This window comes from Pseudopodoces humilis, chromosome 4 (genome assembly GCF_049639895.1).
Source record: "Pseudopodoces humilis isolate 2021_Gansu_Grassland_sample_001 chromosome 4, ASM4963989v1, whole genome shotgun sequence".
NCBI classification, from domain to species: Eukaryota; Metazoa; Chordata; class Aves; order Passeriformes; family Paridae; genus Pseudopodoces; species Pseudopodoces humilis.
In genome coordinates this window covers 59,021,341-59,045,503 of record NC_142203.1, presented here as the reverse complement: position 1 = coordinate 59,045,503, position 24,163 = coordinate 59,021,341, and the positions used below count along the sequence as shown (strand labels likewise).

The following is a 24,163-nucleotide window of genomic DNA, read 5'->3' as shown; positions in this document are numbered from 1 at the left end:
TCTGCGGCCCCGATAAGAGACCGCGGAGCTCCACGCTCGCCGCGCTGCCCGCTCCGGGCCCGCCCACTCGCGGCCTGGCGCCGAGCACCCCGGGAGCTGTAGTCCCTTCTCTCAGAGCCGACGGCGGGGGACCCGGATAGAAGGACTACGACTCCCGGGAGGACACGCGAGCGAGGGCGGGGCGGGCCGGGGGCGGAGCGGGGACAGCTCCGGTGCTGATCTCGACGCGGGTTTGACGGCAGAGCCCGGGCGGGCGGCGGCGGCTGTCGGCGTGCGGGAGCGAGCGGCAGCGGGCGGGCGGCGGGGCCGCGCCCGGCGATGAGGCACGAAGCGCCCATGCAGGTCGGTCCCCAGGCCGGAGCCGGGCGAGGGGTGAGGCGGGCGCGGTGCAGCTGAGAGCCGGGACGGGGCAGGAGCCCCCCCGCCCGGGCCGCCGGGCCGGCTCTGCTGCTGCGGATGGAGGGTGAGGACACCCCGTGCGTATAGAGGGACTGGGCCGGGTGCGACGGGTCGTGTCCCCGGGAGGGAGGGCACGTCGGGGGGCAGCCGGGCCGCGGGCGGGTTCCGAGTCACACTCGGGCACATCGAACGGTGTTTTTCAGATACTGCCCCTGGAGCGCCGGTCGCAGCTCTCCTGGGAGTGACTGGCTGTCAGGTGTTGGATGATGAGCTGTACCGAGGTGCTGCCCAGGTGCGCAGGAAGTTGGCACGATGCCTGTGTAGTCATGGAGCTGTTGTCCGCCGACACCGGGGAGAGGTGGCTCGTGGCTAGAGCTGGGGGTAGCAAAGAGGGGCCCCTTTTCAGCAGTTATTATGTAGGGAAAGATGTAATAGCACTGCATCAGCAGATGCCAGACAGATTCAAGTTATGTTATGCAGAGTTTTTAGCAGTTTCTGGGTTGTTGTCTCAAAACATTTTTTGCTGGTGAACTGTATTCAGTTATTAATTGTGGCCTGTTTTGTAATCCCACACAGGAGCTCTGGAGACCCCAGACTATGCATTTGAATATATGATTCTTTTTTCAGTAGAAAAGCATATTGGTAGCAATCATTTAACAATCAAGTGCAAAGAGCACTTTTTCAGTCTGTTATGATTTAAGTTATGAACTGCAGCTCCGTTAGCTAATGTTTTTCATGCTGGGTATCTACTCGGGCAGTTATAAAATTCAGGCTAAAAGAAGATCTACAACCTTTTGCCTGCTACATGTATGTGTCAGAAATGTTTGTGTGGTATTTTCCATTTATTCACATGTTTGTTGGTCTGCTGAAGGCACGTTAATTGGCTTTGGAGAACATTTCATTAAAGGAAATTTTGCTAGTAAAGGGAGATAACTGTAGACTGGTTTCCACTGTATTTGACATATCTGACAGGTTGTTAAATTCACCAAAGTTCTTACATAGTTGTGGAAACAAAATAGTAATGCAACATTAAAACAGAATCTAAAGAAAGGAGAGTTCAGAAATTAAAAAAAAATAACAAAAATAAATCTTTACATGACAATCAGAGAACAACTTCTTGGTTTTTATCCAGATTGTCAGAAAAAATGGAATTATTGTTGAACATAATTGAGTAAAAGTCAGCAGAAATGCAGCCTCCAAATGAAGAGAGACAGCAGAAAGCTATAAACCCCCAAATAAATTCCATTTTTTCAAGACTGCTGACATGGTCAAACAGTGTCTATTTATAAGCCTATCACATTCAAAATTATAATAATACACATCTGTATTTTTCCAATATATGAAAATGCAGTCTGGAACACTGAGTTTGTTTCTCAGTTGTAGTTTCTGCAGGTTTTGTTTTTTTCAAATTTTCTTCTAGTTACATTATTCCCAGCATACCTATATATTATTCTTATTAGTGGTTCCATTAAAACAATTTTCTGCTGTGGATTCTTCTTCTGCAAAATCCTTTGTTTTCCCACATTAGGATGGTTGAACCATGTTCAAACAGGGTTTAGACTGGCTGAACTAATTGCTAGATTTGGTTTTTTTAGCTATGTGATTTTCTATTACATGAAACGAATCTTCTGTTGCTTCTTTCCGCACAATTTGTAACAGTGTTACAGAGCTACCATCTCTGAATTGTAGAGCAAGAGTAAGAGTGAAAGTGCATGTCTTTTGATCCCATCAAAAACAACTCGGAGGAGAGTATAAGCTTTTAATTTTTTACATTTCCATCATGCAATAATTTAAAAGAAATCTAAAGTATTAAAATAGTTTAGCAGGATGAAAAAAAGGGCCCGAGTCCTGTTGCCATCTTTCTATGTTGGTGAGTTCTTTGTTTCAATCTCAAGCTCATGTAATATCTCTGAAGACAGGAAAGGCCAACAAGTACCGGAAAAACAGTCCTTCCAGGAAAGAGTTGCCTAGTGTAAAAGTTTGCTGCTGTCATCTGCTGCATGTAACTGAATCTGGATCACAATTTTTTCATTATTTTAGTATTTTTCACTATTTTAGCCATGTTTTCTAAGAGAAAAAATTTTTAGGAGTGCCTATGGGTATGGAGGGATTTTTAGTTCAAAAGTGATGAACTTTCTTTTCTGTGAAACACTGAATTCTGTATAGTTTCTGCCTATTGTTTTAAGAATTGGTCTGAATTACTTGAGATGTCTATATATCTTTCTCAGTAATGTCCCGAAGGCTTTCATGATACTTTCAAAAGTGCAGGTTCAGTGGGAAATTCTCAGGGATTCATGTACCAATTCACTCGCTTCTAGTTTCACTCCTTGTCTGATTGTAGAATGGAGATCTTCCATGCAGCTGCACTTTGCCAAATTACAAAAAGAACTGCAATTTGGATAACCTGTTTTTAGTGTTTATTGGAGCATATGGACATTAATGGTGGGTGGCAGATTGTAGAAAATGCTAGATCTCTAGAGTTACTTTCTTCCACTTGCCAGGACATCAGATCATTTCAATGGTGGCTGAGGGGAGAAAAAATTAGGAAGTGGAAAATAATTTGTAAATTATCTCCTTTGCCAAGGAAAGAAATGAAAAAAAAAATTGTTAGTTTTTCATATCCTGTTGTCACTTACAATAGGTATGTCTAGACATCCAGACACAACGGAGAAGGGCAATAACAAGCCAAAATGCTGCTTACAGATATATACAGAAGTTATGATAAAATTATGATGAAAAATGGCCAATCAAAGCTATTAGATACAGGAGTTTGCATGGCAATTCAGCTCTTATCACTCACATAAATGACTGAATAAGTCAGTGTTAGTTCATTCAGTGAGAAGCACTGGAGTACTAGAGCCTGCCAAACCACTAAGTCCACAGAGAACTTTATATACACCTTTTAGTTAACCGATCTAGCCGCATCTGGAGTCTGTAGTCCTTCTTCTGACGTTTCCCCATTGTGGAAGCTTGATCCCTTGCTGGTTAGATACTTACTGACCTCCAGCTTAGAGGCACTCATGGCTAGTTTATACTATTGATAACATCCAATGCTCCCGTATACATCAGTCTAAATAGTTCTCATTGCATCATGACCACACTACTATCCAGAGAAATAACTCATGTTTTGTTTACTGGTTTTTTTTTGTTTGGTTTGATTTTGTTTCATTTTTATTTCTGCCATGAGATACACTCTTCTTTCTTCTGATCTTCCTGTTAACCTTTCCGAGTGTTTTCCCATTTGAACTTGGGAACACACTTGATCAGAATTGTCATTAATGCTGTCTCACCAGTGCCCTAGACAGTGGCATTAGTATTTTACTTACTGTCTTAGCCTGATGCAGCTTCTCTGGCAAACACAAAGGTACACAGCCTTTCCTAGTCTCATGACCCTGAGTGCTGTACTAAATAGAGTAAATGGCAGAAGGCTTTAGCCATCTCATTTTCATTCTTTCATATTCCCTGGTAAATCTGAATTTATTTCTTCTGGAGTACCTTGGCTGACACAGCTTTTATTTTTTCTTTTCATAGCTGCACTATTTTGGTGGCCTCCTAACATCCTGTTTTATACTAACCCACTTTCAACTCTATCTTAGGTTTGAAGAAGGGGTGTTTTGCATGATACCTAGAGTGGGAATTAGAAATATGTTTCCTAAGCTGCCCTTTTCATAGACAAAGTAAATTTAGGTTAAAAAAAGAGAAATGAGGGATAGTTCGCTGGCTCAACACAAGAATCCAGGTGTTAGAGCCTTGCCAAAACTGTTTTTTACTCATGTTACATTCTACTGTCCTGGGCAGCTCCTGGCAGTGTGGCCATATACGTGCTAGTTTTGCTGATATGAAGCAAGTAGTGCTTCTCAAAGTGTTTTAGACCTAACATCTCAGTATCTTCTTGGTATTCCCCAAGTTCACATTTCAGTGTTCTGCTTAAAAAAACCCTTTGCATTTTTAGCTACATGTTTCTAATTGGGCTGTGATACGTTTACACATATACATGATTCTGACCTCATAATACCTTGAAGTAGATAAGCCTTTCCTGATGCTGCCAAGTACATTCGTTTACAAGCTGTGCTCTGCAGATGGCTGGCAATCAGTAAATTCCAAATAAGTGGCCGGTGCATTGTCTATTGAACTCTGTAAATTCTTATTAACTGGTTAAAAAATAAATGATAAAGATTTGTGAGAATCAGCTGTGGTCTTCATCTTTGGATATCAATGTGTTTGTTGAGATCACACCAAAAATACAAGAGAGTAAGCAGCTTGCCCAAGATGTAGAAAAGAAGAAAATAAAAGTCATAGGATGCCTCTAAAAGAGAAGATTAAAATCCAGTCCCTAGGTTAGTCTGATATTTTACCTCAAAAGTAATTAAATTCTTCATGATTGGGTCACAGTGTTCTTATACATAAGGATTTTGGTAACATTTTAACTACTCTGATGATGTAAGTTGATCTACACTTGAAAGACAATTATGTGCAGTGAGTGTCACTCACCTGAACATCCTTCATACAGTTTAATAAGTTACAGTCATTGATTTTTCCATTGTATTCCATTGTTTCAATATATTTTACAAAAGACAGAAAGATCACATTGCAAAAGACTGTATATGCAGGCAACTCCATTTTTACTAAGGCATCAGCTAAAGTCAGCTGCTGTATAGAAAGAAATAGAAGTGTATATATGTATACCCTGTATATAGGAAAGAACCATTTTTCTTTCCACTGGAAAGAAAATACACACTATGTGTGTATAAACACTGGTCAGTCAGTGCTCTTTCACTCTAATCTGACTGAAGTGATCTATTAAAAAGGACTTCAGTTACCCCACTTTCAGGGGTAACTGACGTCCTTTCCAGGGAGGGCTGCAACAACACTAGACAGAAAGAGAGTCTTGCACTTTGAAACAACTTTAAGTGTGCTGATCAGTCTCTATCTGTCATCACTGTAAATAGAAGCAAGACATTTTCTTTGGGCTTAATGCCAATTTTCTCCTTTAAGACATGACTTTTAACAGAATTTTAAAAGAAAACAACATATTTGCTAAGGGTGGGAAGGAATTGATCTCAGTGTTTTTAATGTCAGGCTTTCTTGCCTTTTGCACCATATTTTCCAGGGGCAAATCATCCTGCACTAAGCATGCAGAATGGGGTATGTGTGTAAGTACAAACTAAAATTGCGTGCAGGCCAGGGAGGTCACAGCACCCTGCGCTGCTGAAGTAAAAAAGCTGTTCAGATTGATTCTGCCAAAGAATGAGGCCTGCCAAGGCCTAAAGAGTCACATCAGCAAATGTTTTGATATGATCATGAAGGTGACACAGTTTCAAACACAGTGTTCTGGCATTTGTTCTTAACCCTGCTCTTTGTTCACCTCTTCTTTTGGAATCAAGGAAATAGCTAAGCATGAAACTTAGAAAGCACATGGGTCTGAATAGAAAACTCTGCTTAATTATTAAACTCGCCTGTGCCCTTAAATAATCCACGTTTAAGGAGTTTAGAGATGTGCTGTAAGCAGGGAAGCATACAAAGCGATCCTTTGTTTGTCCTTGCACTATATTCAAATTGGCAACATAACTCCTGGCTTTGATGAGGAGCTAGCATCTGAGATCTCCTGTGTATAGGCTTTCTGTTCATTGTCTTGAGCTTAGACTTCTCAGTCGACTCTCAAGTCTGTCCTAACTCCTCTAGGAAATGGCCTGAGTCTGCTTTTGATGCTAATGAAAATAACACTGTGGATTTTCTCTTCAGTTTTAGTAAATAAGGGCAAAATTGTACTGAAGAGAAAACTCAGTGTGTTTTGTTGAAAACAAATGCTTGTTTAATATATCCATTTAACCTTTAAGAGAAGAACTCTTGTCAAAATAAAGGTATGCATTTTACTTTACTGGAAACAGAATATCTTAACGTTTGTGAGGTTTATGTGGTTCTCATCCATGTATGCAGTGTTTAGATATAGGTGGGAACACAGCATTACTAGTGATTGCTTCCAGCATAATTTCCAAAGGCAGACCATAGCATCATCATGATCTTCTTCATATTTTACAAAGACCTCCAATTCTAGGGACAAGTACCGTCAGGAGTGAACTGACATATTAATACCTTGGGAAGTGGATTACAGTGCATTCCATACTTAATTTTTAAGTCAGCAGCTTGCATTTAAGAAAGAGAAGCATTACAGGCTTATTCAAAAGTTCAAGAGGACCAAGCATCTGTATTTCCCTTACAGTCAGCAGAAATACAGATATTCCTTTAGTGTATCATTTGATTGTGAGCATAATTTGGATTGTGCTTGGAAGAATTTGTCTCCTTGCTTGCCACAGAAGGAGTGAGTTTGGGGAGTCTTAGCAAATGCAAAATGCAAAATGCAAAATGCAGAATGGCAAAGACTCAGCAACTGCACAGAGTTTCTTTACACTAGTGTGGGCTCATTTGGATTTTGGATAGGAGAAAGGATCACTATCAGTAGTCTAGGAGACTGGTTTGCTAAGCTAGTCGCTCCAAACAGTTTCAATTATTACCTCACTAATCCTCTTGGAGAAATCAGTCCCTTCCTATGCCCTTCCTAGGCATTTTTTTATCATCCTGTAATAAGCAGACATATTCCTGCCCCTGAAATAAAAACAACTTTGAGTCTATGTTCAGCATGCCTGTAATTCTGCCTGTGATACTGCAAGTAATGACTCCATAAGTTTATGGCACAGTGAAGGTGTTGGGCTTTTTACTTTTTTTTTTTTTTCAGAAATGTTAAGGAAACTGCTGCATGAGTAATGCATATAACCACACATAATTTAGAGGAACGCTGAAATTTCTGTGGGTAAAGTCTGTATTTAAAACTATCCACAGGAAACACATTATTACTCAGGAAGGCTACACAATGTACGTGGTTTAGCAGGACTATTATTAGAATCCAGGTCTCCTGATTTCTCTGCTCATTGAATCATGCTGTTTCTGAAGTGTTAGGCATTAAAGTACATGGGGATGAGTTGGAAGCTTCATAGAACTTAGAGCAGCAAATGGATGAAAGCTTAAACCTCTTTTTGTAAATCTTAAGCTGGTTGAAGAAGCTATGTGAAAGGCTTCCTAGGAGATAAAGTCAGGAAAGAATATGATATTCCTCCTTGCTACAAGGGATAACTACTGCTTTCAGCTACAGCACAACAGAGGGGAGCCAGAGGGGCAGTGGAACAGGCAGCTGTAGCAAGACATAGTGGTCACACATATGACACCTGCAGCCACTGCAGCCTTTGGTCTGATAGAACTTATTGACTTGTTGTTGCAAACTCTACGCAACATCAGCATGTCCTGTGTTATATTGCTTTGTAGTGACTTGTGAGTAGACTAATTTAATCAATATTTGATTTCCTTTTTCTTGTTTTCTAAGCAAAATACCCCCAAATAGTTATACAATACGGGACAGTAATGAAAGTTTCTGTCTTTTCAATAGAGATAATAAAGCTGAAAGATTAGTAATGTGTATGCTTGATACTATTCAGCTTTTTATTCTAAAGCTTCTTTCTTGCATACCTGTTGAATAAGTGAATAAATATTAAGACCAATACCAACATTCAGGTTGCAAACATGTAGGTACCCAATACTACATTTAATGAAGAAGGTAATTCTGAAATAAAATTCTGAAATCAAACACTCCCTACTGAGTTTTTGCTATAAATCAAATTTATATAAAATATAAAATCAAATATATTAAATTTATAAATATAAATCTGACACTACATTTTCTAGTAAAAATTTGATACTTCCAATGTCTTTTTCAGAACTTTTTGTCCCCACTCCTATATGCCTCTTCAGTAGCCCAAAGAAGCCGTCATGTTTTTGGTGCTATGAGATAGCAGAATTATCTAAACCAATTATACAGTAACTGGAGTTTTGCTGAGAGTGTGGGTTAGTGCACAGCTGTCACCTTGGTTCCAGTTGTCCTTTCTGATTGCTCAAACGCATTCTGAGATGCCTAAATTAGAAAGCTTTTACATGAACTGCTTTTCTGTAAGCCTTTATGTTAGGTTATATGGTGTCTATCTTTTCGTCTTAAATGATCATGCAAAAGTGTTGTTCTTACAGTAATCATATTCAAAAAACTTTCACAGGCTCTTAAAATACTTGATCATTTTTGTTAAAAACTCAGCTGAGACATTCTAAGTTCTTTATCTTTGCCATTTGTTTTTGAGCAACCTAGTTAGAACTTTGGTCAGGTTTTCACCCTAATCTCTGCAATTTTCATGAAAGCGTGAGGTGTACTTTTTATAACTGGAATCTGTGATCTTTGAAGTCTCTAGATCAAAATAGGTTGCTCTTTAACAGTATTCAGTAATCTGTGCTTATTCAGGTGTTTTATATGGATTCAAAACTGTATTTTAAGGACTCAAATTTCAAAACGTTGATGTCATCCACCAGGACCACAGTTGGGAGGTGGGCCACTCCAAACATCGGCAAAGCCAAGTACAAGGTCTTAGACCTTGCACTGGTGCGACCCCAGCCACACCCACAGGCTGGGCAGAGAAGTGATTGAGAGCAGCCCTGTGAGGAAGGCTTGGGGGTGGTGGCTGGTGAAAAACTCACCATGAGCCCACAGTCCTTTTTCACAAGGAAATCCTGGGCTGCATCCAAAGCAGCATTGGCCAGCAGATTGAGAGAGGCGATTCTGCTCCTCTGCTCTGCACTCTGCTGGAGCACTGCATCCAGCTCTGGGGTCCCCAGCAGGAGGACAAGGAGTTGTTAGAGCAAGTGCAGAGGAGGGCCAGCAGGTTGCTGAGGGGACTGGAGCACCTCCCTATGAGGATAGGCTGAGCAAGTTGGGGCTGTTCAGCCTGGAGAAGAGAAGGCTGTGTGGGGACATCACAGACACCTTCTGGTATCTGAAGGGCCCACAGGGAAGCTGGAGAGGGATTCTCTGACAGGAACTGGAGTGACAGGGCAAGGAGGAATGGGCACACACTGAAAGAGGGGAAATTTATATTAGATACTAGAAAAAAAATATTTACTGTGAGAGTGGTGAGACACTGACACTGATTGCCCAGAGAGGTTGTGGATGCCCCGGCCTTGGTGATGTTCAAAACCAAGTAGATAAGGCCTTGAACAACCTGATCTAGTGGGAGGTGTCCCTGGCAGCAGGATTTGGACTAGATGATCTTTAACACCCCTTCCAAACCTTAATATTCTATTACTGTAACTGCCACTTATGATGATGTTGCATTAACATAACAAATTCAAAAAACTATAGAATGTACTAGTATTGGAAAAAAATCAAGACAGTATTTCAGAGGTGTATATACTCACTATTTAATGGTATGAGAACTAAAAGATGGTAAAAGAAAAATGCTTTGAGTAAGTTTATGGGCATGGCAAAAGATAGCAACATATTTACAGTAAAATAAATGGTTCAAGAATTTTATTAGATGTAAAACTTACTAAGCTTCTGTTTGGAAATATACCTGCTGTGTCAAAATGAAGAACCGATCTCTTACTTCTCTCATATAAATGAACTTTCATTGCATTTTCACCATCTATTCATCACATTTTCTGAAAACAAATATTTTTAGAGATATATTCAAGAGCTGTCCTGGATTTTTAGAATTATTTTTTTGTTGTTGTTTTGGTAACAATTACCAGTCATTTTTACATCCTCTGTTGCTACCAGAACTACTACTAGATACAAGAATCACAAAAAAATAATTAGATCTCTGTGAATTTCTTGAAGTTCACATTGAAGCATAGACATGACTAATCTTTCAAGAACATATTCTTCTTGAGTTTCATTGATACCAGGTGTGAAAAACCCCAATAAAATCTATCTTTTTAATATAAAAGAGACAATAAGATATTTCTTTTTCATTTTGAATTACAGATGGCATCCGTTCAAGATTCCAGATATGGCCAGAAAGATACATCTGACCAGAACTTTGATTACATGTTCAAACTGCTCATTATCGGCAACAGCAGTGTTGGAAAAACCTCCTTTTTGTTCCGATATGCTGATGATTCCTTTACATCTGCATTTGTAAGCACGGTTGGGATCGACTTCAAAGTAAAAACAGTTTTCAAAAATGAGAAAAGAATTAAGCTACAGATTTGGGTAAGCTAAAAAATAATTCTGTGAATGAAGCAAACTGTAGTAGTTTTGATAGCATTTATACAACTGCAGGTTTGCATTGAATGCCATAACCCTTTCATATTTAGAGAGAGCATAGGAATGAAATAGCAGTTAATAATTTCTTGTATAGTTTTCTATACTGAATATTAGAATGTAAACAGTATTTTAAAGGTATTGAATTACAGTTCTTTATCATTAATTCAATTCCTTTTGGAAGTAATACAGGTTGACACATATTAATATCTATGCAGTGAGCTATTAAAGTCTGCAATATATAGACTATTGAAAGTGATACATGCTATATCAAAGTACCTTGAAATACAAATTTTAGGGTCTGGTGTCTTCCCTTAAAAAGTTATAAATTCATGTAGGAGCTATAACAGTGGATGCGTAATAGAAGGTGTAATTTTTTGTTTTGTCATCCTGATCACCTGAAACATCTTCCATCTTCTGCTGAAGAAGGAAACTTGTGCAAAGAGATAGTGCTACCCAGGCATAAAAACTCCCTCATTCCTTGTCTATACCTTAGAGACAGTAGAAAGATGCCCAGTGGGGAAAAATGAGATGCCAGGGAATAGGTTTCCTTTTTCACAACCTCTCATCAAAATGAAATGATAGCCAAAACTTATTCCATAGAATCATAAAATATCCTAAGCTGGGAGGGACCTCACTCTTGGCCCTGCACAGGACCAACACAACAATCACTTCATGTGCCTGACAGTCCTGTCAAAAACTTCTTGAATTCTGGCAGACTTGCTGCCATGACTACCTCCCTGGGGAGCCTCTTCTAACACCCAACCACCATCTGGGTGAGGAACCTTTTCTTAATTTTCAGCCTAAAGCTCCCATGACACAGCTTCATGCCATTCTCTTGGGCTCTGTCACTGATCATAGAGACAACATATCAGCGCCTGCCCCTCTTGCCCTCACAAGGAAGCTATAACTGCAATGAGATCCCCCCCTCAGTCTCCTCCAGGCTGAAACAGACCAAGTGACCTCACCTCATCTGGCTTCCCCTCAAGGCCTCTCACCACCCTTGTGCTTCTTTGGATGCTTTCTAAAACCTTTGTGTCCTTTTTGTGGTGCCCAAAACCACACACAGGACTTGAGGTGAAGCTGCCCAGGGCATGATGCCATGGAGTGGCTACCTAGAACAAGGCTAGACAAGGTTAGGAGAGTAAAAGCTGGTGTTTATTAAAGGCCTTCAAAAGGTGCATCTTGGGCAGACAAAAGCCTTCCAAGAGGCCACACCCAAGATGGATGATGGTCATGATTTTTTTCAGATACAAGTTTGGTCCATTTACATATCAGGAATTAATCCTCCAATTACAGATCATGTAATGAAGTCATATACCCCCAGTTTTCTCTCCCCCAACTCACTTTTGCTTATACTTTTGGTGCCCTTGAGGTTCAGGCCTAAGGGAATTGTTTTGTCTGACCAAAATGTGAAGACAGTAGCTAACATTCTATATAAAGAGATTTAGAGTTATACACTAAAGCAGTACACAGTTTGAAAAATATGAAAGCTACAATTCTAAGGCATTATTCCCTCCAAAGCCACAATTCCTCTAGGCCAGAGGAATGCAGAGCAGAGCAGGACAATCCCTTCCCTTGCCTGGCTGTGCCTGGTGCACCCCAGGACACAGTTGGATTTAGGACAGATTCACTGATGCTTACACCCCTCATTCTTGGGTGAGAGGGTGATACTAAAAGGAGAGGGAAGAATAGCAAGACCTTTAGTAATGTGGAGCTAAAGCTTCAGCACTTCCTGGCGTGCTTGAGGACTTTGAGCAGTGTTGCCTTTGTTAGACATTTGTAGGAGCCTTAAACTTCAAATTTTCTTTTTTTTTTTCTTATGAATACAACTAATTAAAAATTTGTTTAATGATGCACAGCCATTAAGTCTCAGAAAATCTTGGTTCAAATCTGACCAGTTCATCAAATAAATTGAATATTTTCTTAATATAGTACAGTGGAGAATTTCCCAGGGTTCTCTAGACTTTATCTCATTAGGCTTCAGCCCTTGGTATCTCCCCCTCTAGGAACTAGAACATAAGCTTTTTCTTCTTGCCTCTCAACCTTTTTAAGCTTATTTATTTTAAGCTATTGTGATTAGTATAACAGTGGTAAATGCGAGGTACCTATATATCACATGAGTATTATATAAATATATCACTTCAATAACATGCTGGTTTCATTTTAATAGTTTAATGCTGGAGATCTCATTGACATAACCTTATTATTTTTTTTATAATGGAGCAATAATACTGTGTTCATATTACAGTTTTTACACACTTCTTCCTTTAATCAACAAGTAACCATTGCAGTAGATTTTATTGTTCATATCTTTCCTAGCAAAAGCAGCAATGTTAGTTTACAGGGTTGTCATGTTAGTTTGACACCGGTATACCTTTTGCCTCTCCATGTCACAAAAACATGCTTAGCTCAAAGCTGTCCAGTGATCTATATGTGTTCAGGTTGGTCACTGGCATAGATGGGATGTAGCAGCTGCATTCCTTCCAGTTCTAGTAAAATTTGCATGGCATTAACATCAGACTTGAAGCAGGCTCTGAAGTTAAGAACAAACTGTCCAAAAAGTTCTTTCCGAAAAAACTTGCAACCAAAGTGATTGAAACAAACCCAGTGCTCCTCAGGAAAGAGGAAACAGAGGCTCAGAGCATAGAAGAGACCTTCCTGCTTTGTGAAGAGTCATGTGCCAGGATGTAGGATTAGAGACAAGGCTTCAGATTACACTTTCATAGAAAAGGGTTTTATCCAAGCCAGCACTGCATCTTTATTTTGTTGGTGGTTGGATTTTTTTCGTTTGTTTGTTTTTTTCACTGAATTTCTAATGCCAATTCTTAAAAGGCCTTGTCATTGCCAAAGTAAGTCAAATTGCAACAGCTCACTTATAGCTGTCTGTGCTTTTTAGATGGAGTGTTCTGTGTTCGAGCATTGTGTTGCAGTTAAGCTTGCTAGTAAATCCTTGGTTGTTGCACCTCTGAGACCTTCAATAAAATCAGTAAGGAATCTCAGAAAGCTATTCTAGCACATAAAATCTGAAATAGAGCACTATTTCCCTGTCTCCTAAGTTATAACCAGAGCAGAATTGTTCTTAATAGGCATTGTCTGTATATGTGACTTGTGTCTATATTATAATTTGTTATTTTTATTGGTAATGCTAATAAGTTTCTAAAATGAATAGTTCTCTTGCAATATTCTTTCCATTTCATTTATTCATTTATTAATTTATGAAAGTTTATATTAGATAGAATATAAAATCATACTGAGTGAATCATAGTGAGCAGTGATTTGATGTTAAATCCGAGTAGAATCGTGAGGTTATAATACTTGCATGAAGTTATAACACTTCCCTCAAAATCAGTGACAAACTATTTGGTGGCATCATGTGATAACTGATGTTCAGTATATCTGAAATAAAATATTATTGAAAATCTCACAGTTTTGTAAACTCAGAAGATTGGAAATGCAAAATGTATTTTGAATGACAAAATCAGAACTGAATTACTTTGTCATGCACTTAAGTGAAGAAATGGAATAATGCTGCTCTGCTATTCTTGCTTGACAATAGAATGCAGAACTATGTAAATAGTAATGCTGTTAAGTCACTTAAATTCCCTATCTAGACACACAATCAATCCAATCCAGTTTTTCCTGTTAGAATTTTGTACATACTCTTCTAGGTTAATGTTCCTGTTTAATAGTGCTTTCAACAAGATTCTTTGTGTTCAACTTGAAACCTGTTGGAGCTTACAGATTCCACCAGAATAAGATTCTCATATGCTTACCAGTGAAGGCTACAAGTTTGTTTAAAGTCAACATGGGCACTCAAGGAAGCAGAGTCATTATTTAATAATAAAATTCACAGTGTATTATCACAGATGAACTAGGAAGAGTTATCAGATTGAGGTAGCTGTCTTTACATACTGGGATGCCCTGCAAGTCTTAAGGTTTTTCTTGCTTGGAGGCAATACTCTCTTATTCTTGAACTGTCTTCTTTAATTTTTCAAGTGAGAATTTTTCAGGGAGGATGGTGCTCCATCTAGTTCCTGCTGTAATGTCATTTTAAAATGGTCAGAAAGAGCTTGCTGGGAGCACTGTAACATTTGCTTCTTTTCCTTCTGAGCCAAATGTCTTCTTTCCACAGTATTTACCACTGGAATTGAAAGCAGTTCAGAGTTCAAGTGGTATATTGATTAGTGGTAGCACATTACCCTGTCATAGGACCACCATCTGGCCCTGAAATTTTGTTTCACTGCACATTGTAAGTGTGACAATCTGCTATGGACATTAGGAAGACAGAATATTAACATGTCTCTTACTTTTTAGAAGACAGGAATAAAAAAAAAATGTGCTTCACCTAAAAAAGTATTGATTTCTCCGTTGAAACTATACAAAAATTTTGTAAAGAGAAGTTTGTATGTAGCACATACAGACTCAGGATAAAACCTATTAAAGGGTTTTAGGATGTTTTAAAGTGTAAAATAATAAAAAATTAATATATTTTTCCTACATTTGGTTTGATTTAGTAATATTAAAGGAAGGAGCTGAAACCAGAAGGCTATAAATTTTTCTTACTTTCAAACTTAGATTGAATTTTTAAAAAATTATTTCTCTGTTGATTCAGACAAAAATACATTGTAACTTAAATTACTAAAAGCTCAAAGGTGTGAAAATCAGAAAATAAAAATAAGAACCTTTGAAATCTATCTGCAGCTGAGGTGCTATAAAGCCTTGCATTCTTCTGTCAATGGTATAATACAAATAACAGCCGGTAAGAGTTTATGGACAAATTATAGGCCTACTTGGACAGTAGAATTTGTTAGCTAACATGTCAAAATAAACCACAGAATAGGGAGAAAAAAATAAGGAAAAATAAATTCCAGATACTGACTCTTAGAAGAAAGCATAAAATTAGCAAAGTCAGGTCAACATATTTAACTCACAGTTTATCCATACCTCATCTTTATCTCATTTTTAAAATTTACTTGACCAGAAGTCTCAGTGATTTCAAATTGATTTCAGTACAAACTTTGTCTGAGGAATAAAGTATCAAGTTTTTCCTCTCTGTTCGATTTATTGCACAAGAGTTACAGCTTCATTCATACAGCCATATCTGATTGCACACTTTGGAGCAAATATCAAATACGAACAGTGCACTGCCTTTTGCTGCTTAGATGGCTTTTCCCTGGGACTAGCCATAGACTTCAAGGACTAGGTGCAATAATCACATAGAAAGATATCCCCCTAGAGAAGAGAAGAGCTGCTTGTGTCAGCATATCCTTCTCAGAAGTGCCTGTGACTGTTTCATTTGATACCCAAAATGTTACTTCCTTCACACCAATAGCTTCTATAAATCATCATAGGGCTTAGGGACTAAGTGAGGACTACGTTTTATAAGCTGACTGAGAAAATGCAATATCATTCAATAACTAAAACTATTGTAACTGTGAAAAAAATGATAAATAGTTGGCACCTGATTTTTTTCTCTACAAACTTTCTATCAGTCTTTTAGCAGCAAATAGAATTCACATAAAAAAACAATAGGTTGGGGGTAGGGGAGGGGGGTAGAAGAGTCTGTAGGAGTACCAACATGCATGAGAATTGCCTTGATAGTGAAGTCTTTGGGGTATCCTGCAATGACTTAAAAGTGTGGAGGCAGTGCAATATTGCAGAAATACCCAGAAACACTGACTGGGGCTATAATAATCAGTCAGTTCAATAATCACTAAATACACTAGTCCAGTACAAAAATAATGAAAGCTGAAGCAATAAAAGTTGGAGGTAGGAGTAGCATGTGGAGAAAGAAGACAGCAAATGTGCAAGTATTTCATCACAGGATTTTCAGATCCTGACTTTCTTATGTCTGTCTCATCTGAGTGTTTTTAATTCCTATGATAGCCATTGCAAACTATATTTTATTCTTCCTTTCTCAGTTGCTGGTGACAATGTGTAGCAGCTGCTTTGAATACACAATCTTTTAAGATGAGGATAGTAAATCTAATATTGAAAATGAAACTTCCTCATCTCAACGTGAAAATCAAATGTGTATACTGCAATACATCAGACAAAGTGATTTGAAGAGAGTGATGTAGAATCATAGAATGTGCTGAGTTGGAAAGGACCCATCAGGATCATCAAGTCCAACTCCTGGCCCTGTACAGGACATCCCAAGAGTTCCATGTTCTTGAGAGCATTGTCCAAATGGTGGAATTACCACTTCCATAGGGCACCGTTCCAGTGTTGGAATTTGAGATTTCTCTGGATTCAGCTGTTTTAGTAAATGAAACATTCTAAGACTGTCCTTTGGCACTAGTATTCAGCTGGTATGGAATAGTTTTTGTCCATATGTTTAAACTCTTTCAGTCTCTGAATGAGAATGGACACATCCAGATCTGGTATTGGCGAAGTTCTCTTTAGTCCGTTCTCTTTCTCTTAGTCCTTTGCTAAGTCCTGGACTCTGTCCAGGAACTCTTGGTGCTTGCCTGGGTCAAAAGCATGTGACAAGACATGCAGGCAGTTTCACAGAATAGACAAATTTGATAGCCTTGAAATATTTGATGTCATAACTTAAGTTGCTGTTGCAGACATGGCCTGAGAGGGCAGCAGCTCCAGGCAGACATGGATGGGGCTGACCTGTCCAGTGTGATAAGCAATGCAATATGTTCACAAATATTGGTCTCTTAAAAGGTCTAAATGGAACCCTTCCCAAGAAAAGATGGTTAATGAGTAATGTAATTTTGACAGATAGAATGCAATCTCTGGACTTTTTCTGTTATCTTAAACAAGGGGAAATTGTGGGAAGCTTTTGTTTCATCTTAAGATGCCCTTCAGCATGTAAATGTTATCCAGTTGTAGTTGGATATGGTTTGCCTGAACTATTTTTTTTCTCCTCTTTTGCTTATTTCTACACAACATAGATCACTGAAGAGCCTGAAAGTTTTAGGGTAGGCCCCTATTTTCATACTGCAATATTATTTCAAATGGTGCTTCTTTCATATTCATTGAGAGTACTTCCACTTATGTGCAAGTTATATTTGGTCTACTTTATTTCTCAGAAATAGTTGTAAAATTTATTAGTCATTATTTTTGCTTAATTTTTACCCTTATTTTTCATAGCTTCTGGAGCTGCCAACAACAGATATTGAAAATTGGTGCAGTCAAAGGAAGCCTATTACAGAACAGAGAGAACTATTGTATTCAGATCTATCAGAGAACCACCAAGAGTTTTTAATCTCTGTATAGCTTTAAAGGAATCTTAGTTAATTTCAGAAGTTGTATATTTCCTGAATTTAGGGATTTTTAGTGGTGTCTTTACCTTGCCCTGCTTATTCTGTATTTGTTTTTCTGTTTATATTAAAGTTGCACCCATGGATCCAATTCAACTACAATTTTCCATCAGGTAGGTAGCCAAGAAAGAAATTGTTGAATAGTTCACTTTCAGCCATTCAAGTGGTAATGAACAGTAGGAAGGGGAGATACTGCTTACCCAAAAGGAGACAAGACAGTTTGTCTTTTCTCTAAACTTTGGTACGTACTGGTAATTTAAATAATCTATAGAATTATAAAAATAAAAAAAATAGTATATCTTAAATGTTAAAGGCATCAGAGCAGAGGGAAATACAAGCAGAGACTGGAAAGATATTTGAAGTTTGCCACTGCTTATACTATGAGGCAGAATGTGAGAGAAAACACCAAAAATCTGAGTGAAAATGGGACGAAGAATTTGTGAATTAGGGAACCATAAATGGTGGCAAAAATGACATACTGTATGTGATGGTTGGTATTATTTCTTCACACACTACAATACACTACAAAATCACACTACAGAAGTGCTAAATGTGCTACTACAGTCCTTTACTGGAAAATCCAGAACTGTACTCATTAAATTTTTTTTTGCAATACATGCTGCCTTGGGAAGTACTCAATGTGCAAAAATACAGATGCATCCATTAAAAACAACAGACAGCTTGTAACAATAATTTCATTTCTGCTATGGAGCCAGGATTCAATCTTCCGTAGCAGCAATGTAAAAGGCATATTCAGTTCAGACTTCAGTGCAAAGAACACATGCTGTATACTTCTTGTGGGACAGGCCACATTGGCCAGTGATTGTACTTCTAAAAATTCATATGCTATTTATTTAAAATGCAGTACGGCTCTTCAAATATTTATGAGGCATGACATTTTTAGCACTATTAAAAAGTGCCTGTCTTGAGGGTTTTAAGCACTGTCTTTAAACCAAACTCAATAAAAAAGGATGGTGACTATAAGTACAGCACTGTGTCTAGGCAGCCCTGTGTCCTGATGCTGCAGGCTTGCTCAAAAATGTATACTAAAGTTGGTTGCAAATTCCTGGCCTCAAATAGTTTGGAGAGGAAATGTGAGGAAAATGCCAGTTCTGCAACTGCAACCTGTGTTAAGTTCCACTATTTTTCTCAATATTCCAACAGTTCTTAAAAATTCTTCTGTAGAGTCTTGAGTCAAGGATTTCACTCTTTTTTAAAGTCCCATGCTTAACAGAACCATCCAATGCTTAATTCACATTACTGGACTTTAAATATTCTTTGAGGAAGACTCCTGTTATTAGAAAAAAATTTACATCTGTATTCAAAGGCATATATTAATTGAAAAGAAAAGGTGTTATTTTGCATAATTATTCCAAATAAGGTTTATCTCACTGTTTAAGTTGAAGCTTATGTGGGAATTCTTTAAGAGAAACTTGAACTAGTGTAAGATCCTTTCCAGAACACTTTTATATAGTGTGTCTTATACAGTTTTCTTCATTGGATTCCAGGGAAATGCATCCTGCCTTGTTTTAGGCCAAAAAATCATCAAACTGCCACACTTCAAGGAATTGCAGCTCTCCCTAACCTGTATATATATACACCTTCTGGTATAACATTTTTTAATCTGCCTTTGCCTTCCACATAATGATCTGCAAGTCACCAGCTTGGGACTGTCAGGAAGCATATATTAGTGGAAGAACTGTCATGAACCAGCATTTGCACACATGCAAATATCATATAAATGTTACATAGGCTCCCTAAATGCTGGTGATGAGAAAAGGAAAGAGAAGATAGGAGAGTATTTCATAGATGTGTATCAGAATATCAAGATTTTTGGGGGTTTCTTTTGTTTAGGTTTTTTTTTTGTGTGGTTGTTTTGTTTTGTTTTGTTTTGTTTTTGTTTTTGTTTTGAAGAGAGGAGCCCTGGGTGGGAAAAAAATAATGAAAGGAATGATTTTGCTGAGACAGGGATCTGATCGAGAACAGTTACATTAGACTAAATTTAAAAAACAAATAAGCTATTTTAATTCTACAGAATTAGCAGATTTCAACAGAATTCAGAGAAATCTGACAGTATACTTTAAACTGTCAATATAACTTATACTAGGTTATCATTTTAATCAGTAAAACTAGGCCTGTTTCTAAAATTAAGTTAATGTTGACAGCATTTCTAAAAATCAACTGTGCTGTGAGGTCCCATGAACCACTTTAGCAGAAAATTTATAACATCTATACAGTTGCAGTGAATTTACAAAAAAAAAAAAAAAAAAAAAAAGAGCCAATACAGGCTCTTCACTGAATTTTAATAAGATTCATGTTATAGATTAGAGCAAAATGTTTTCCCTCTTGCTGTGCAGTTGTGCATTGAAATCACAGGACCATAGCCTTGGACAGGAGCCATAATGTAAATACCATGGAAATGCAAATGTAGAATTAGTATTTAAAGCTCACTTTTGCCCTCTCCTGCTGCTCAGTGCAAGCTGTTTCCCCATGCTGTGTTAGAACATCTTGAAGTTATTCTGAAATTTTACTGGGTTGAAAGGGACACAAGTGACTGAGGGAGGATACAGGGGTCACACAGAAGGAACTAATTTTTATTTAATGCTAGTCAATTTGAATTTTGTTCAGGAAGTAAGCTTAGGTGCATTTTGTAAGAACACAGAGCCTTCAGGGTCTCTGTGTCACAAGAGGATGTTTGTAGTAGCTTATGTATATAATGGGCAATGCATGCAGGTTTTATATGTGAAATTATGATCTCAAACTAAACAGCAACTCTGGAGAATTTAGCTCTGTATTTACATTGCTATTTCTTGGTCAGATAAGGAAAAACAGTATATCAGGTGCATTTCTTTTATATTAGAGAAACTGTTTCTTCCACTTTTCTTTCTTTTCAGTGTAGTTGAAGGATAATCTCCTTTAATCTTTCCTGAGTAAACATATTGTTCTTTTGTAATAGTCTTGTTATATTTCTGGTTTAACCCAGATTGTTTGATTACTCACTTTTCATAAATAAATTCTTTCCTCAGTTTTTACCTCTTATGACTTTATTTATTCACTAACTGCAGTTTGATAAATACAGAGAATTTTACCTCAATGGACTCAGTCAATAACTCAGATGGAAGTTGTCAATGGTGTAATTTGCTGACTTGTTTACTCAAAAATTAGTATGGTATCTATCTGTCTGTCTGTCTGTCTGTCTCTCTCTCTCTCTCTAAATATATGTATATATATATATGATGGTTGCTATATATATAGACAGAAAATTCTTACTTTTCTGGCCATCAGGTTATTATTTATGTGTATTTATAAAAAGAAAAATGAATGTCGATCTGCCACAGGAAAGTAATTTTTCTCTTGTGACAGCAAGAATGATACTAGGTGGGCATTGTTGCCCCATATAGATTAGATACTATTGAGATTAGTATATCTTATTTGGAAATAAAACACACTCTAGAAAAACAAATATGAAGTAAACTCTCATAGGGGTTTCTGGTTTTCCTTTATGGATGGTTTGGTTTGTGACGCTGACTACCAAGGCCTATATTTGTTCATCATAATGAAGCATTCCAGAATCAGCTGAGCTAAATAAAAAACACCTGGATATGTAATGTCTCAGAATTCTATATTCACCTGAAATTAGGACATTACTTTCTGCAGTGTCCTGGAATCTTTTGGGACTGCTTATTTCTGACCTCTTCTCCAAAAGTTATTAAAATTTTAGCCATCTTAGAAGACTTCTTAACAGCTGTTGGTGCAATTTACTTAAGGTGCAATTTCTTTGGAGAGTTCTGTGATTAGGGATTCTAGATTTTAGTGGGAATGATCACACATGATATAGCATCACGTATGCTAACAGTGAACTGAAAATTTGAGAGCTGAAGTGTGAGAGCATTTCAGCTGGCTGGGTGGAAATGTAAGATTCTGAACTTGTATGAACAAAAGGAATTTCCTGGAGAGCACTGACTTCATTACTGGAAAGAAGAGTGGGTGAGAAGCTAATGAGAAGCTGTTTTGACAGGAGAGGACATCAGACTTAAAATGCATTCTGAAAAGGTTTTAGGATGCAAATAGTTAACTTAATAAGTTAGTTAACTTAATACATAGTAGGTATATGCTGATTGTAAATGACGGGAAGTTAGAACAAGTTATCAGTACAGAAGAGGATCAGTATATCATACATAAAAAATCCCCACACTAGCTTTCAAATGTCAGGTAATAGAACTGGAATTTAATGTACCAATATCAAATTGGATGCTTCAGGAACAAGAATAAAAAAAAGTATTTTTAAAATACAAGTTATTTAGTTAACAGCGATGGAATAAAGGCATGATCTGGGTATATGAGAAAACAAAGGGATCACTACTAACCATCCAAGGAAAGTTAATATGGTTTTTGCATGTGCCTAGTGAAGTATTTCCAGAGGAAATGGGACTGTTTCATTATCTACTGCACTGGAGATACTTCATATGGAAAAAGAAGTTCAAACTGACAACAGGTAAAGAAAAAACCCTGTTGTACTACATAGAGGAACTAAAGGAAATAGACAAATAATGTTTTTTTTTTACTCCAGGAAACAAAGGCAAGACTAGTACTATAGTTTTTTATAAAGCTTGTGGTTTGGTTTGGGTTTTTTCCACTAATACACTTAATTTTGTCCAAAATGCACAATTCTCCATTGAGAAACAGTTTAGACAAGAAAAAAAAATGTGTAAGCAGGCCCATTATTTACATGTCAATGTGCTAAAGAAAACCTGTAACAAGTGAACAGGATATGATCATCTGTATAACAGATCTGTATAACATCACTGATCATCTGTATAACAGACATGCATTCATGGTTTGACTTAGAAAGATTCTGAGGATTTTGGCTGAAAAGTGGAACTTGGACCTTTCTGAATGCTCACAATTGCTACTTCCCTGATGGTATGCTTGAATGATATTTTGAATAGGGTAGCAGTCTTGTACAGAGTACCTAAAGGAATCAGGTAGGTATTTGTCTTGCTTCTCTTCCTTCATGATACAATGTTTTTTCTGCTCTTATTTAGACCAACTCCCTTTCAGAACGTTCATCTCAGATATTAATAATGCTTTCTTTTTGTAGCACTCTGCTTCTGGCAGTTGAATTTATTGAGGGGTGTCGTGGTTTTAAAGCAGTAACTAAAAAATTACTAGAAAACTTTTTTCTTGCTGTGAGATATGGATTAGAACAAGAGCAAAACAGGCTTAAAATTTAAAAGGAATAAAGAAAGTTTATTAACAAAACTACAAGAATAAGAAAATTAAAATAAAACTTCCAGAAAACACTTTTTTCTCCCACTACCCAACCATCCTTTTGTTTACATGACAACATAGAGACAATAAACTTTGGAACTTTGGTGTTTAAACAGTCTCCAATTCCTGCTAGAATCTTTTCATCAGTCTCTGTAGAGAAACAGAAGTCTTCTTCTGCTAATCTATGGAGTTTCTCACAAGAAAACTATTTCTGTTATAGCTTTCTATTTCTCTGATGCTAGCTGCCCAGAAATCTGTCATCAGATTTTCTCCTCTCATTTCACATCACTCTGAGGTGTGTTATGGGCCATGAGTCTAGGGATATAATTTTTAAGGATGAGTTATTCAAAGGCAAAAGTTCTCCTCATCTGTCTCTGTGAGCCTCCCTGGAAACAGAAGTTTTCTCTTTGCCTCAAGCGGCCTCAAATCTTCAACTATTACTTCTCCCCTCTCTGTTCCAGCACCTCACTGTATCACAATTACTCTACCTTTTGCTCAAAATCCACACTTTGAACACTCCATTCCTCCCAATATACTCTGTCATGAATTAAAAGTTTTTTCAAAACACTATTGTCCATTTCCATAGCTTTAGCAGAAAAATATTTCACCTTAATTAAAGCATCTCCTTATTCTCCCTTCCCCATCTAAAACTTAACTCTTTTCTTCACTGTCTTTGATGGTTTTATGATGTCTTCTTCATGTTGATTGTCTCTCTCTCTGTCTCTCTGGGAAAAAGGAGTAATCTCTAAGTCTCATCCAAGTAGTAAAAGAGTTAAAGTCTTGGAAAAGCTGCAGATGTTCATGGTGTCAGGTTTCAGTCCAGCAGCAGAAACTGCAAACCAAGCCAGGCTGGCCAGCTCCGTTTCTCTTCCCCCCCCGCCCTCTGCAGCCTTGTCCGGCCTGGAGAGGGGGGAGGAGGCCAAGACAGAGCCTTGTTACCTTGTCAGAAGCCGGAAACCCAAAGAGAACAAGAGAGCTCTGGCTTTACATCTTAAGGTGGTGTTCACAAGTTGATCTCACTTCTCAGTGGTTAAAACTGCCACCAATTCTCAGAAATGACTGATAATTGGTCAGGAGAAGAGAC

At 37.9% G+C, this 24,163-nt stretch overlaps 1 protein-coding gene across 1 annotated transcript in view; it reads left to right on the top strand.

Moving 5' to 3' along the window:
• The first annotated feature begins 255 nt into the window (after positions 1-255).
• The window catches only part of RAB3C (RAB3C, member RAS oncogene family), a 129,053-nt gene continuing 105,145 nt past the window's right edge, over positions 256-24,163 (top strand). The window contains exons 1-2 of the mRNA XM_005532651.2: positions 256-342; positions 10,253-10,480. Coding sequence (XP_005532708.2) covers positions 319-342; positions 10,253-10,480 — 252 coding nt within the window. The 5' untranslated portion in view covers positions 256-318. The remainder of the gene's footprint in view (positions 343-10,252; positions 10,481-24,163) is intronic.